This window comes from Lethenteron reissneri, chromosome 64, assembly GCF_015708825.2.
Source record: "Lethenteron reissneri isolate LAM-NWPU_2019-01 chromosome 64, ASM1570882v1, whole genome shotgun sequence".
In the NCBI taxonomy this organism is placed as follows: domain Eukaryota; kingdom Metazoa; phylum Chordata; class Hyperoartia; order Petromyzontiformes; family Petromyzontidae; genus Lethenteron; species Lethenteron reissneri.
Window position 1 is genome coordinate 1,607,064 of NC_083842.1, and position 17,232 is coordinate 1,624,295.

The following is a 17,232-nucleotide window of genomic DNA, read 5'->3' on the forward strand; positions in this document are numbered from 1 at the left end:
GGGGGATGACCCTGCTGAGGCTGCGGTGCCTCAATTTTTTTAAGAAATAGTCGCTCCCTGCGAGTGGCTGGCTGAGGTGCCATCTGTTGAAGTACGGAAGACGATCCACAGTTTGAGACCAGGAAAAGCACTGGGCAAAGATGATCTTCCAAGTGAATTGCTGAGGGAGAGTGGTTTTTGTGTGCAGACTGCCCTATATGACATCATTATAACAGTCTGGACGACTGGATGGGTTCCACAAGATTGGAAGGATGCCCCCTCCAAGGGAGACACACAGACTGTAACATCTGCAGGGGCATCTCCCTCCTGAGTGTGCCGAAAAATGTGCTGGCAAGGATTATTGAGCATCGCCTTGCCAGGCATGCTGAGGAGACACTCAAAGAGGCCAGGGTGGGTCTACACAGATACCATATTCTCTGTCCATCTGCTACAGCAGAGGTATAGGGAATTCCAAAAGGACCTACATCTCTGCTTTATTGACCTGGTCAAGGCCTATTCATGGTATCAATCTCTGCTCACAATCATTACAGACCTTTAGGATGGTGGGCAAGCCAAGTAAAGCTACGTGGCCGAGAGTTAGAGCCATTCCCTGTTCACCTTGGATGCGACAGAGATGTCCTCTGGTGCCTACATTACTTATTTCTTGCGAAACATAGACTCACCTAATGGAACATCTTTGCCAGTTAGAAACATTCAGGCTAGCATGCCTCCAATCCATCCTGGGTTTAACAAGGCTGGATTGCGTGAGGAGCTCACAAATCCTGAAAGATATGGACACAGTCCCATTGGCTAGCTCCTCCGACAGGCAAAGTCACATTTGGCTAGGTCATGTAGACAACATGCCCAGCCAATGCATAGAGATGGACTGATGTGGTACGAGAAGATATGGAGCTGAGTGGACTTGGCAATGACTAGTACCAGCGGTGTCAAGATCGGCCTCTGTGGAGGAGGTTACTGGGCAGTTGGAGGCAGTCGCTTTCCAACAACAGCGGAGGGCAGAGCAGCGATGCTCACAACAACGAGCGGAGCACCAGGCGGCTAAAACGTGGCAAGTTAGCACAGTAAGGGCCACAGGTGGTGCATCTGCCAGTCATAACTGTCAGTCAACCCATGGCACCTGTTGTCCCAAGGGCCATGTTTTGTATAGCAAAAGTCCCTGATAAATAGAACATTTAACGTTTAAAAAACATTTCACTATTTAAACTTTTGTTCTGCACAGCATGTACAATTCAACAACAATTCAATTAACTATTCCTTAATTTGCTCCACTTTCCATGCATTTATGGCTTATCTTACGTACATTTCACCGACCTTGAATAGCTTGACCTGCGTACTGATATAAAAAAAGAGGCATACATGCAGGTGTTCACCTCTAATACAGCACGCAATCTGCCATAAATATAGGCAGCCTCACAACACATCCACTGAAAATTCAATCAAGGCTTTCCGCTTGAATAACGTCCACTTCAACTTTTCTGTTTAAAACTCCGCCACTGCAGTGCCTTCGGTGGCTGAGCGACACCGATGATCTGCTGCAGTATAACAACCAACTGAATAATGTCCTGCAGTTGTACTCTATGTGCATGTCTCGGCATGAAGTACTTTACTCAGAACTTTAAATACATACCTCGTAGTAATATGTCTTAATGGGCGTTCCTCTCGTTAAATATACAGCAGTCGTACTGCATAGAATTACAAATAGATGACTGTACCACCAAGTCTCGTGTATTTGTTTATCAAGGTGAGAGCTCAACAGGCCAGGATAGTCTCCTTTGCAAGACCAACTTGGGTCACCACAATAATAACACCAAATACTCCACTGAACGTTCCAACCGCTCTACAGGTAAACCTGCTTCGTTGCTGATTTTGACCTATGTTATTCTTAATACCACTTTTGGTTATAAAATTGTCGACGGAATGACAAACATCTCTCGATGAATGATGTGAGATGGAGAGAAAAAAAAGAGTTCCACATATTCCACTCACCCCTAAGTACCAATTTGTAATATAAAATGTGAGATTAAGCTGGCAACTTAACCCTATTATACAGTATAGTTACATTTCAGTCAGCGAGCCTTTTGACCACCCTTAATAGCTGGCAACCAAATCCTGGAGGGCGACTCCCTGTAGGCAAGGCCAACAAATATTATCAGCACACCGCAGAACAGTCTTCAAGATAGAAATAGCGAGGAGATCTTTAACGTTTTATTTTTAAACAGTACGTGCCCATAAAGTGTTAACTCCTCTCCGCTTATAATAATGTGATTCGCAGGAAGGAGTTTGCCTTTGCAGCTCTATAGGCGCAGTTCTGACTTCTGTGTTTCTTGAGTGATTGTGCCTTGTGCCATGTAGATTTAACTTTTAACTAACATAATGATTCATATAAAGCACTCAGTGTATCCCTAGACTACTTGGCAAATAAAAGTGTAATTATAAAAGTTTATTGCATAATATTGCTATAACTATCATAGAATTACAGGCATATAAATGTATCATAGTTGACCCAAAACATTTAAACTATTTGGTTATCTTTTATGTTAGTGAACAATTTGTATACTATAAATGTGGTAGATTAGCAGGCTAATCGGTATATAATTTAGATTTGAAGTTTTCGTGACTACAGGGATCCATACTCTTTGGTTTTTTCGGTAAAGTCACGTAGGTAGACAATAAAATAGAATAAACCACGACGTTTCGGGCGCAACACAAGCGTCCGTCATCAGGTGGGACAACCACAGCAAGAAACAATTGCTAAAGTGGGTATATAATTGTGAGACAATTTTTTCACCCTTTTGGAATAGAAGAATTAAGGAAGTGCTATTTCATTAATCAAGTATTTCATGTATTTTTCACAATGTGGTAAACGTTTATTAATTTTGTTTAAACAACACAAACTGGTCACGCTTCTTTTATGCTGTGGATAACGTCGATAAAAAAAGACAAATCTCCTGAACCAGACGGTCTAATTATAAGACAAATCTCCTGAACCACGTGGTCTAATTATAATTAGAGCACACTGTAAAGGGCACATTTCATGAATTCAAAGTGTCACATCTTGAACGTTTTACTCTTCATATGAAAAGTGGTCTTTTTCCTAGAATATGCGTATATCTAATCCACTAATTCTATCTTAATTTTGGAGCTTTCGTGACTGCAGGAATTATTCTTTGGTTTTTTCGGTAAAGTCACGTATAAAGATAAAATAATAAATTCTACTTAAATCGTTTTAAATGTGTCATGGTTCCATATCTTCCACAAAGAGTGACCATTTCTAATTGTCAATCATCAACATCCATGTTGCTGCTTTCATGCTCCTGTTGCTTATGACAGTCTTAAATCATTGCTAGGCTTGGTTCTCTATTTGCCTCTCATTCTCTTACAAATAATTTTACAGTTTTGCATATTCAAATGTTAGTTTAACACCTGTCGAAATGTCTTCTTCAACATTTTTTTGGAGATTTCACATGTTATCCGGGTGCATTACCATCTGTCCACTTACAAGACACTATCCACCATAACGATGGTGGTCATTGCATTATTTACAGTGGTGACATCTATTTCATAAATATTGTCCCCATAGTTATTTAATTGTTGCTTAGAGTGAGTCTAGAGTTAGTCTAAGCAACAATCAGCTACCTCCTGGAATAGGTTTTCAATGTTAACTATCGTTTTTTCCTGACATGTGGCGATAATGAAGTGCAATTTTCATGGCACCAGCCTGCAATTTCTTCCTGTGTTGATTTTTGTTATCAATCATATCTTACAATGACAATTAGGATTCTAATTTCACTAATAAATAACAATTACCATTATGCCTAGCCTCTGTAGACTTAACAGGCACTAGACTCCGTGTACATTGATGCAGTCATCCAAGCTCTCAAAAACCTAAGGTGTAAATCTGTTGTTAATGCACAACATTTACATAAAGGCAACAGCGACACTGGCATTCCATAAAAACAGACAAGGAGACATGCTAGCAACATTGTTTTTCACAGTGACTTGAGAAGATGATTTCAGAGAGTTTGGATTGGAATAATTCACGCACAAAAAGAAATGTAAAAATACATTAACCATCTCATATTTGCTGACGACAGTCAATATAACAACTAATGTAAATCAACTACATCAAAATCATCGAAGAATGTCATCGGGAAGGCTGCAAAGTCGTCTCAAAAATATTCATAAAAACCTTCCCCGCACCTCCGATTAGCGCGGTGCGAAAGAAGTTTGATGTACATACGTACATGTTCACTACATAATTGCAGAGTATTATGCGAGTGATACAATCGGAACACAAACACCAGAGTATGCACACATAGGGCAATTACTAAATGTGGACTAGGATCAAAGTAATGACATAAAGAGGTGGACAAGTTCAGGTTAAATTGATTTTGGGATAAAAAAAAATACCTTAATGAAATTAATAACAGTGTGCTTAAAAACAGCATGGTGATAAGTGTATAACTGTTGTATTATCTGCTAATATATCGATCAGAAACATGAGCAATTCCAAAGAAACGGGGAAAACAAAAGTTGAAATAAGCGTAGAGAGACACATGCTTGGAATTAGGCCGAAAGACAGGAAGAGGAACGCATGAATGAGAAAAACACATGTTCGTGGACATGGGCCAGGCACATCGCGAGAAGAAACGATGGCTGGTGGTCAAGGCTAACGACACGGTGGCAGACAAGTGAGAAAACACGTCCCAGAGGGTACGTCCACCGCCGCCGCGGAGATGGAGCGATGAAATCAGCTCGTGCACAGGAGACGGATTGTTGCGTGACAAGACCGTGATGGATCGCGACGTAATTGGGGTGCCTCCATCCAACAGTAGACAACAGGTCATGGCTCATTCCGATCATTATTTGTTGACACCGACTTGGCAGTGGTGCACACGCACGAAAAACAACAACCCAACACATTTGTCAATCACAGCGGCCTTGAAAAGAAAACAAATTCTACAAGCGACGTTTTGGACACAGACATTCTTCACAAGAGAGATCCAGACTCAAACCTCTCTGACCGCTCTCTACGTGCTGTGCAGAAGGGATATTGCCCGAAACGTTGACTATTACCGTGTACATTTTTTTCCGTTTAAAAGTCGGTGTTATTGACGAATGTGTTAAGTTCTTTTTTGGAATGGCTTATTATAGTAATCCCATCACGATAATGTTGGTGACGCATGGCACTATTTTAGTAGTGCCACCATTTGTATTGATGTATTACTACTATAATGGCCAAGAATGTCTGTGTGTCCCGCGCGTGACGTCACTCCACATGCCGCACCCCCTTCATTAATATTCATGAGCGGGTGGATTTTACACTCACGCAAATTTGCTTAAAGTTTGACGTTTCTTCATTGAAAGGGACTCTAATAAATAATTCTACGAAGCAAAAAAGTAGATTTGGTGTATTTAATTCTTCAGCACTCGAGGCAAAAGGTAAGTCTCATTTATGCTTCTACATTATGGTAATATAGACATTTCTCGGTGATTCTCCAGATATTGTATCGAATTCCAATTTATTTCAACCCCAGCGACCGAAAGCATAAGAAAATAAAGTATCAGAGCAGTGAATTTCAACTAATTGAAGGTCAGTTATATACAGTGCTACAGTGACATGAAGCGAGGTGTTTGATGACATACTTTCGTGCAAGATTCACTGCCATTAAATTTCCACAAGACGCAATTATACTCCGCTCAATGTTGTCGTAAATATTACAGCTTCCGTCCTAGGACGGGCAAACAAGCTAGTTGTACAATAAGTTCCACGAGTTTATAAGCTGCATTGCATGTGTTACGAGGTGGTTAAGATTCAAGATCCCAGTCAAGGCCGTAGCCATCGAGTCAACATTGGGGGGGACCAAATCTTCCAGGGGGTCTGGGGGTCCCAACCTAGAAAAAAATCTAAATTTTAAAATAATTTCTTGCCTAAAATATTAAAAAATTCACTAACACATGGGATGGACTTTATTTTTTTTACAATAATGTCTAATAGTGTATTGTATTACATTGCTCTGTTTTATTTCTTTTTTAACTTTTTCTTGTTTCGTTGTATGCAATGGCAGAGATTAGGGATTTATAAAGTACAACCATAAACCACAATCATATAAACAGAAATCGATTTTATAGCAATATATTGGGAGGGGGGGGCATTTTGAGCATATTTGAATATTGGGGAGGGGGGGATATGCCCCCCCCCCCCCAATATTTATTATAATTAATGCCTTAATCGCAGTTGTGCATAATTCTTGGCCACAATCACGCGGGATGTTTTTTTGCCCCCCACTATTATTTTTATTCTTTGCAACTCATGACCCAGAGGCTTGCGTTCTCAGGCGTTTAGGGCAGCAGCAGCAGCAGAGGGGTCGCGTTGGGTGAACATGGTGGGGCTCCCACACTCGGCTCATGGCACAGGGCACGGGGCATGGCTCATGGCACAGGGCATAGGGCACGGCTCATGGCACAGGGCACGGCTCATGGCTCATGGCAGAGGGCACGGGGCATGGCTCAGGGCACAGGGCACGGCTCATGGCTCATGGCACAGGGCACAGGGCACGGCTCATGGCTCATGGCACAGGGCACAGGGCACGGCTCATGGCTCATGGCACAGGACATAGGGCACAAGGCATGGCACAGGGCACAGGGCACGGGGCATGGCACAGGGCACGGGGCACGGGGCATGGCACAGGGCACGGGGCATGGCACAGGGCACAGGGCACGGGGCATGGCACAGGGCACGGGGCATGGCACAGGGCACAGGGCATAGGGCACGGGGCATGGCACAGGGCACAGGGCACGGGGCATGGCACAGGGCACAGGGCACGGGGCATGGCACAGGGCACGGGGCATGGCACAGGGCACAGGGCACGGGGCATGGCACAGGGCACAGGGCACGGGGCATGGCACAGGGCACGGCTCCCGGCTCACCTTGCAGAGACACGGCCACGGACGCGCACAGCATCAGCAGCAGGAGCAGCAGCAGCAGCGGCGAGCCCGGCCCCATCTCTAGGCCCAGCGGTCGCCCCGGGCTCCCATGCCACGGCCGAGGGGCCCCTCTGCCAGGCGAGGAACTTGGGAGCGTGGCAACTCCTCCTCCCTCCTACTCAGCCGTCACTCCCGCCGTGTTCCTCTTCCTCTCTCTCTTCTCTTTCTCACCTCCCTCGTCTCTCTAGTTTGCGCTCCCCTATTCTCTATCACCGCTCCCCGTCTCGCCTCTCTCTGTCTCGCTATCTATATAAAGCTCCCTCTCCTCTTCGTCTTTGCCTTCGCTCGCCCTTCTCTCGTTCTCCCAACTCTGGCTTCTCTTACTCGCGCTCTTATTCCACACACACACCCCTGCTACCCACCCCCCTGCTACCCCTCCCCCTGCTACCCCCCCCCCCCCTGCTTCCCCACCCCCCCCTGCTACCCTCCCCCCTGCTACCCCTCCCCCCTGCTACCCCTCCCCCCTGCTACCCCACCCCCCTGCTACCCCTCCCCCCTGCTACCCCTCCCCCCTGCTACCCTTCCCCCCCACCCCCCCCTGCTACCCCCTCCCCCCTGCTACCCCCTCCCCCTGCTACCCCACCCCCCCCGCTACCCCCCCCTGCTGCCCCTCCCCCTGCTTCCAGGGGGTCTGGGGGTCCCAACCTAGAAAAAAATCTAAATTTTAAAATAATTTCTTGCCTAAAATATTAAAAAATTCACTAACACATGGGATGGACTTTATTTTTTTTACAATAATGTCTAATAGTGTATTGTATTACATTGCTCTGTTTTATTTCTTTTTTAACTTTTTCTTGTTTCGTTGTATGCAATGGCAGAGATTAGGGATTTATAAAGTACAACCATAAACCACAATCATATAAACAGAAATCGATTTTATAGCAATATATTGGGAGGGGGGGGCATTTTGAGCATATTTGAATATTGGGGAGGGGGGGATATGCCCCCCCCCCCCAATATTTATTATAATTAATGCCTTAATCGCAGTTGTGCATAATTCTTGGCCACAATCACGCGGGATGTTTTTTTGCCCCCCACTATTATTTTTATTCTTTGCAACTCATGACCCAGAGGCTTGCGTTCTCAGGCGTTTAGGGCAGCAGCAGCAGCAGAGGGGTCGCGTTGGGTGAACATGGTGGGGCTCCCACACTCGGCTCATGGCACAGGGCACGGGGCATGGCTCATGGCACAGGGCATAGGGCACGGCTCATGGCACAGGGCACGGCTCATGGCTCATGGCAGAGGGCACGGGGCATGGCTCAGGGCACAGGGCACGGCTCATGGCTCATGGCACAGGGCACAGGGCACGGCTCATGGCTCATGGCACAGGGCAACAGGGCACGGCTCATGGCTCATGGCACAGGGCATAGGGCACAAGGCATGGCACAGGGCACAGGGCACGGGGCATGGCACAGGGCACGGGGCACGGGGCATGGCACAGGGCACGGGGCATGGCACAGGGCACAGGGCACGGGGCATGGCACAGGGCACGGGGCATGGCACAGGGCACAGGGCATAGGGCACGGGGCATGGCACAGGGCACAGGGCACGGGGCATGGCACAGGGCACAGGGCACGGGGCATGGCACAGGGCACAGGGCACGGGGCATGGCACAGGGCACAGGGCACGGGGCATGGCACAGGGCACAGGGCACGGGGCATGGCACAGGGCACGGCTCCCGGCTCACCTTGCAGAGACACGGCCCACGGACGCGCACAGCATCAGCAGCAGGAGCAGCAGCAGCAGCGGCGAGCCCGGCCCCATCTCTAGGCCCAGCGGTCGCCCCGGGCTCCCATGCCACGGCCGAGGGGCCCCTCTGCCAGGCGAGGAACTTGGGAGCGTGGCAACTCCTCCTCCCTCCTACTCAGCCGTCACTCCCGCCGTGTTCCTCTTCCTCTCTCTCTTCTCTTTCTCACCTCCCTCGTCTCTCTAGTTTGCGCTCCCCTATTCTCTATCACCGCTCCCCGTCTCGCCTCTCTCTGTCTCGCTATCTATATAAAGCTCCCTCTCCTCTTCGTCTTTGCCTTCGCTCGCCCTTCTCTCGTTCTCCCAACTCTGGCTTCTCTTACTCGCGCTCTTATTCCACACACACACCCCTGCTACCCACCCCCCTGCTACCCCTCCCCCTGCTACCCCCCCACCCCCTGCTTCCCCACCCCCCCCTGCTACCCTCACCCCCTGCTACCCCTCCCCCCTGCTACCCCTCCCCCCCTGCTACCCCACCCCCCTGCTACCCCTCCCCCCTGCTACCCCTCCCCCCTGCTACCCTTCCCCCCCACCCCCCCCTGCTACCCCTCCCCCCTGCTACCCTCCCCCTGCTACCCCACCCCCCCCGCTACCCCCCCCTGCTGCCCCTCCCCCTGCTACCCCACCCACTGCTACCCCTCCCCCCCACCCCCCCTGCTACCCCTCCCCCCCTGCTACCCCCCCCCCCCTGCTACCCCTCCCCCCACCCCCCCTGCTACCCACCCCCCTGCTACCCCTCCCCCCCACCCCCCCTGCTACCCCTCCCCCCTGCTACCCACCCCCCTGCTACCCCTCCCCCCCACCCCCCCCTGCTACCCCTCCCCCCTGCTACCCCCTCCCCCCTGCTACCCCACCCCCCTGCTACCCCTCCCCCCCACCCCCCCTGCTACCCCTCCCCCCTGCTATCCCACACCCCTGCTACCCACCCCCCTGCTACCCCTCCCCCCCACCCCCCCTGCTACCCCACACCCCTGCTACCCCACACCCCTGCTACCCCTCCCCCCCACCCCCCCTGCTACCCCTCCCCCCTGCTACCCCCTCCCCCCTTCTACCCACCCCCCTGCTACCCCTCCCCCCCACCCCCCTGCTACCCCTCCCCCCTGCTATCCCACACCCCTGCTAACCCACCCCCTGCTACCCCTCCCCCCCACCCCCCCTGCTACCCCACACCCCTGCTACCCCACACCCCTGCTACACCTCCCCCCCACCCCCCCTGCTACCCCTCCCCCCTGCTACCCCTCCCCCTGCTACCCCTCCCCCTGCTACCCCTCCCCCCACTCCCCCTGCTACCCCTCCCCCTGCTACCCACCCCCCTGCTACCCTTCCCCCCACCCCCCCTGCTACCCCTCCCCCCTGCTACCCCACCCCCCTGCTACCCCTCCCCCCACCCTCCCTGCTAACCCCGCCCCCTGCTACCCCCTCCCCCTGCTACCCCTCCCCCTGCTACCCCTCCCCCCCCCTGCTACCCCTCCCCCCTGCTACCCCCTCCCCCCCACCCCCCCTGCTACCCCTCCCCTCTGCTACCCCTCCCCCTTCTCCCCACCCCCCTTCTCTCCCCCATCCCCCCCTTCTCCCCCCCACCGTCTATTCCCTCCCCCTCTTTTTCCGTCCCAAGCCGCGTTCCTCCGCCTCGCAGTGCTCGCGATTCGACCCCCCATCCCACCCCCCCACACCCCCTCCCACCCCCTCGCACCCCCCTATCACCCCCCGCACCCCCCTCCCACCCCCCGCACCCCCCTCCCACCCCCCGCACCCCCCCTCCCACCCCCCGCACCCCCTCTCACCCCCCGCACCCCCCCTCCCACCCCCCGCACCCCCCTCCCACCCCCCGCACCCCCCTCCCACCCCCCGCACCCCCCCTCCCACCCCCCGCACCCCCCTCTCACACCCCGCACCCCCCCTCCCCACCCCCCGCACCCCCCCTCCCACCCCCCGCACCCCCCCTCCCACCCCCCGCACCCCCCCTCCCACCCCCCGCACCCCCTCCCACCCGCCTCACCTCCCCCCTCCTCACCCCGCCACGCGCAGTCAACTCTGGGGGGGTCACACAGCAGCCGACCAGCTTCATGATAAACACACACGTGTGTTGTTCCAGCCTATTTTGTGTGATGTATTAAAATCGTTTTGCGTCGACTTCCCCATATCGTAAAGAGAGAGTCGATGGTAAGTTTACCAGCAGTGATTAAAGCAAGCCTGACTGCTGATAAGACACTGTGTCGAAAGTAGTCCAGGGTACGAATAGATTAGAATCAGTGCTGCTGAAATTATGCACTCCTCGAATTCCGTGTGGCCGATCGGTTGTTTAAAGAATACTTTTGTTTAAAACTCTCTGCTTATGTATTTAGTTACATGGAAGGTACTTTGAAGGCCAGCAGGCTGATGGACTAACACATGCTATGTTTGTATAGCTGCAGAATGAATGTCAGTTTATTATTTTATATAGCAGACTTTGTTATAATGTTAATCTCAAGTGCAGTACAGTACTATAATACAAAGCCGTAATTATAATATTCAAATATGGTCAAAATGTCCCCCCAATATATTGCTGTAAAAAAAATTGCTATGGTATGTAAATAGAAACAACAATTTGCTAAACCTTGGCCACAATATCCGGACTTGTCTTCATATACATCAATGCATAGATTTCTGTTTATATGATTGTGTTTATGGTTGTACTTTATTCATCCATAATCTCTGCCATTACATACAATGACACAAGAAATGGTAAAAAAGTAAAAACAGAGCAATATAATACAATACACTATTAGACATTATTGTAAAAAATAAATAAAAAGTCCATCCCATGTGTTAGTGATTTTTTTAATATTTTAGGCAGGAAATCAGTTTTCAAATTTAGATATTTTTCTGGGTTGGGACCCCCAGACATCCTGGAAGATTTGGTCCCCCGCAATGTTGACTCCATGGCTTCGGCCTTGCTATAATGTAGAGGCATCAGTTATCTACTCCTGTCCAATTCACGTGTTGGTGGGAATTCGTGGAATAACATGTTCATGCTTATGATGGAGCACTTTGGAGGCAAGTGATGGTGGATGACGCAGATTCGTGACACTTCTGGTGGCTTGAGGCTATCATGAGATCACACCAAGGCCGTAGCCATGGAGTTAACATTTGGGGGGACCAAATCTTCCAGGGGGTCTAGGCCCCCCCCCAGAAAAAAAAATCTAAATTTAGAAAATAAATTTCCTGCCATTTCCTGCCTAAAATATTTGAAAATTCACTAACACATGGGATGGACTTTTTATTTCTTTTTTTACAATAATGTCTAATAGTGTATTGTATTACATTGCTCTGTTTTTACGTTTTTACCTTTTCTTGTTTCATTGTATGTAATGACAGAGATTAGGGATTTATAAAGTACAACCATAACCACAATCATATAAACATATGCATTGTTATATGAAGACAAGTCCTGATATTGTGGCCAAGGTCTAGCAAATTGTTATTTTTATACTGGTAGGAACCTCCTGGTTACACCAGCCCACAGGGGATTGTTGTGTCCGTCCGTCGTGCAGGGAGGGGCTGGGTGGGGAGGGGAGGGTGGGGAGGGGCTGGGTGGGGAGGGTGGGGAGGGACTGGGTGGGGAGGGTGGGGAAGGGCTCGGTGGGGTGGGTGTGGCAGGGTGGGGGGTGGGAGGGGTGGGACTGGGTGGGGAGGGGCTGGTCACCCCGTGGTGCCCTTATAAAACTCAACGTTTAACTCACTCACGCCGGCTTGTGCCTGCCCTCACAGTCGGGCATATTTGCGGAATACACCACGCCGCTGTTGACCCTGGCCATTGACCGAGCAACCCAACGTTTCTACCAGCTCCCTCCGCAGGAATGTGTTTTACATAGCATAGAAATGTTTTTTTTATATTGTTTATAGCACTATTTTGGGGGGACATTTTGAGCATATTTGAATATTGGGGGGGGGGGATGTGTCCCCCCCAATATATATTATGATTACGGCCTTGGATCGCAGTACAGAAAGTGGATTAATTAACCCAACTTTGAGTTTTAACCACTCATATGCTTGGGTTTTCTCCACGGACTTTCCTCGCACATGCAAAATAACCGCATTCCAGCAGGTTTAAGATCTTGGAATGTTATCGTGTAACTCCCGACGTTTTGTGGAACATACATATACTGGAATAACAGTTTGTAAACTGTAAATGTGCATACAGTATTATAATCCCAATTAAATGAATGTCTATATAGAGTCATATTTTAGAAGACCCTTCTGTTACAAGACATTCTACAGTTGAGTACAATTCGTGCAAAAGTCAACAGCCCTGCAATTACATTATATAGTACAATCAAAAGTGGTAACTTAAAAGCAGCCCAATTAGTACATCAGTGGGGAATAATTAAATGTTCATGTAATTTTGTTTTTTTCCAATAGAAACAATTATTAGAGTGAAATTACAATTGAAGTCATAATTGTGATATTAAAATATAGTAACTTTAAGATAGGGGTAGTGGTGGCGCATGGATAGTGCACTGCCCTACGAACCCAGTAACTAAGTTCAATTCTTCGCCATGGCTAACATCAGTTGTGAGTGATATCTGAACCAGTCATGCACGCTCCCTCCTTGGGCCATTCCTCACCAAACCGCACTGACACGCGTAGCGAAATACAGATATTCCCCACGACTAACATGACTTGGGGAGGCTTCCATCCAGCAATGGAGTATCTTTACTGAATAGGGGCATCTTCTTGGTTCTTTCGGTAAAGTCACGTAGAAGGGAAGTAATAAAATAATAAAAATAAAACACAATAAAATAATTCTCACGACGTTTCGGCTACAACGCAAGCAGCCGTCTTCAGGTGAAGAATGAGACACTGCCAAGCTAGGAGCTTATACATACTATTAACATTCCCTCCCTTTGTTAATGCTACCCCCTGCCCCCTCCCTTTGGTGCTGCTGATCCTGCATAATGCATGGGCATAATATGACTTTGAAACCCCCCCGCCCACCTCCTACGCATTTCCCATGAATATGCTGAATTCCTCTTGATATGCACATTCCTTTGTTAAGGCGCTCTTCTTACACCTCCAACTCAGCTTATATATAAGCTCCTATCTTGGCAGTGTCTCATTCTTCACCTGAAGACGGCTGCTTGCGTTGTAGCCGAAACGTCGTGAGAATTATTTTATTGTGTTTTATTTTTATTATTTTATTACTTCCCTTCTACGTGACTTTACCGAAAGAACCAAGAAGATGAATCCCTGCAGTCACGAAAGCTTTAAATCGAAATTGAATAGGGGCACTCATATCAGGCAAGTACTCGGCGAGAGGCGAGACAAAATGTGTTCCATTCGTCAAGCTGCACTGACCAGTGTGGTGAAGTATGGCCAAATCCCCCATGACCGACACATCAAAAACATGTCCCCCAATCCCAAGCAGCTCTGGATCCACCAGCTTGGCAGGTGAACGAGCAAGGGACGCTTAGAATCACTGGGTCAAGCAGGGCACCTTCAGGATTCGATCATCTCTACATACAACACAAAGACTCTGGTGAATTAAACCTTGTTAAACTGGAAAGTGAATGGATAGAAAAATATTGAAATACAGAGAGATGAGAAGGGGGATGACTGCTTACTTCTGAATAGTGGCAACAATGAAATGTATTATACAGGAAAAATGTTATAGTAATTATGAAGGAGTGGCAATCATAATCTCTCAGGGAGTTATACATAGCGTTCTAGTATTCACTTGCAGTTCTTCAGATTGAGTTGTTCAGCTTACACTAAGGCTCCCACAATACTGAATTGAATACAAATACTGGAATTGTATTAAATTAATTCTAGATTTGAAGTTGTCGTGACTGCAAGGATACATACTCTTTGGTTCTTTTGGTAAAGTGACGTAGGTGAAAATATAAATAATAATAAAAAACAAAAATAAAAATGACATTATTTTAGTTTAGTTATTTTTATTTTATTGTTATTGTTTTTTTTTTCACCTACGTGACTTTACCGAAAGAACCAAAGAGCATGTATTCAATTAATACCAACAGCACGATGGGTGCCCTGCACACAAGAGCAGGTAATTATTGGGGCATAAACGAGATGATTGGCACATTTGGAATGAGTAACGAGAAAGGTGTCTTGTAGAGTGGCCCACCTTGCGAATATATGAACGTGATGAAGATATGCATTTGGAGAAACACAAAAGATGAATTACAAGCAAAATAAAGATATAATAAGGTTTTTCCCCTTATTTCTGGAAACAAAACTGAAACCTTTTTACAAGGATTCATGTCTGCATTAACCACAATACTTGCAGGCGTACTGCCTTTTGGCGTCCTCTGGTCGAGCACCCAATGGGTCGAGGCTCAAAAGAAAGCCGTCCCTTGGTGTGGACCAATCAGTTTCAAGGACAATGCATATATTATCATATTGTGTTTTTTGTTTGCATTTGACTGCAAGTATTGTGGTTAATGCAGACATGAATCCTTGTAAAAAAAGGTTTCAGTTTTGTTGCCAGAAAAAAAGGGTAAAACCCCTATTATTATATTCTGGTACTGGCAAAGGAGGTCTAATAATGTAAAATAAAGATAGTTACTATGCATTACCTAGCATAGTAATCGTTCGATGCGTTGAATGAGGGGGCAAGGGTCAAAAGGAAAACTGAGAACACATTTTCCTGGAACTACAAACGTGTCCAGGGAGAGGGGAGAGAGTCAGAAATTAGAACACACACGTAAGAGAGACACGTTGGCTATTAATAAAGGTAAGTTAACTTGGGCAGTACACATCGCTACAAGTGATGGTTCCCGTTGATCAAGACTTAACGAACAGTGGAAGCCAAAGGAAGGTAGCACACTCGAGAAGATGTCCATTCTTGATGACATCAACATACGTGCAGATACTATTTCGATTGTTGAATTCCAGGACCATGAGAGATGGGCATGTTGCAGAAGCCTTCATCAAGCAGAATGATGAATGGCATACTGAAATTGCAAGAATGCGGTGTGGTTTGTAAAGCCCACTTCACACTTCCTTGCGTGACCATACGCCGTGCGATGCCTTGACCAAAATTGTGCCACGTGGACTCTTTATGGAGTTTTCCCACTATTCATGACTAAGTGTCTGAACAATCTATATCACCTGGAGGGTCACTAATCATACCTTAATCAATGCCACATACACGCATACATGTCTGAGTTTTTTTGTCAACTGATTGTGTGACGTTGCATATATGTGCACACTGCTACGATGTCTTACATATGCTGTATTGCTGTATTTTGTGTTGCCCTTGTCATGTTAATGGCCCACGTCACCTCTTGCAAATGAGTTCTCGCCTGATTAATCGAATCAACTTAATATAGGGACAATTCAAATCTCTTTGGCTGCAGCACGTGATGACTTTGTCCATCAGTGCACATCCCACTTCTGCTACCTGTTGTCCCGAACTGGAGTTGCCACCGCCATGGCAATGGGCCTGCCTCCACAGCCACAGCAATATACTGGTAGGAACCTCCTGGTTACACCAGCCCACAGGGGATTATTGTGTCCGTCCGTCGTGGCATCCAAAAATAGGAGGGGTGGGGCTGGGTGGAGAGGGATGGGGGTAGGGGTTGGGTGGGGAGGGGCTGGGTGGGGAGGGTGGGGAGGGGCTGGGTGGGGAGGGCGGGGCTGGGTGGGGGGTGGGAGGGGTGGGGCTGGGTGGGGAGGGGCTGGTCACCCCGTGGTGCCCTTATAAAACTCAACGTTTAACCTACTCACGCCGGCTTGTGCCCGCCCTCACAGTCGGGCATATTTGCGGAATACACCACGCCGCCGTTGACCCTGGCCATTGACCGAGCAACCCAACGTTCCTACCAGCTCCCTCCGCAGGAATGTGTTCAGATGTCAGGAGGTTGACTTTTGATGTAGCGTAGCTGTGCCTGGGTCACTCGTGATCAAATCTATGACAAACCCTATAACAGAGAAAAGCGTGCAGGCTGGCAATGCATAAATTTCAAATATGCAAAAACGCGTACAAAAAGCACTCAACCTTTGTACAAACCAATAGTCATTTCTGAAGCATTTCATTTTAGCTGTCGTCTTAGGTCACCACAAAATTACATTTAAGCAAATATAACTGAGAGGCAGACGTGAGATAGACAACCTGTAGACCGGTTTGATCTTTCATCATTTACAGATTTGATTATTGTTGGTATTAGCCAGGCTAATGGGCCTCTTTATTCAGAAGTTGAAACTACATATTTGGTTTCCAGACGTGAAGCATTGCAGCAGTTAGCATTGGTGACTATACTGTACTGATGAGTCTTAATATGGATGAAACTCGTCTGTCGTCTTTCTCATTGCTGGTGTCAGTCGGTCATATTTGCTCAAAATAGTTTGTTGGTAACCTCAGACAACCACAATGCAATTCTTCAGGAACTCTTGATGGGGTTTTGCATAATGCACAAAGGCCACGTGCGTTTTTCCATATTTCTATTGTGATCTTCAAAGCGCATTTGTCACACATCTGCGCTCTCTCATCACTAA

The 17,232-nt window shown here is 48.1% G+C and overlaps 1 protein-coding gene across 1 annotated transcript in view; it reads right to left on the minus strand.

Moving 5' to 3' along the window:
* The window catches only part of LOC133359159 (chondroitin sulfate proteoglycan 4-like), a 69,301-nt gene extending 61,992 nt beyond the window's left edge, over window positions 1-7,309 (minus strand). Inside the window, 1 exon segment of the mRNA XM_061577562.1 lies at window positions 6,931-7,309. Coding sequence (XP_061433546.1) covers window positions 6,931-7,006 — 76 coding nt within the window. The 5' untranslated portion in view covers window positions 7,007-7,309.
* Window positions 7,310-17,232: the final 9,923 nt, after the last annotated feature.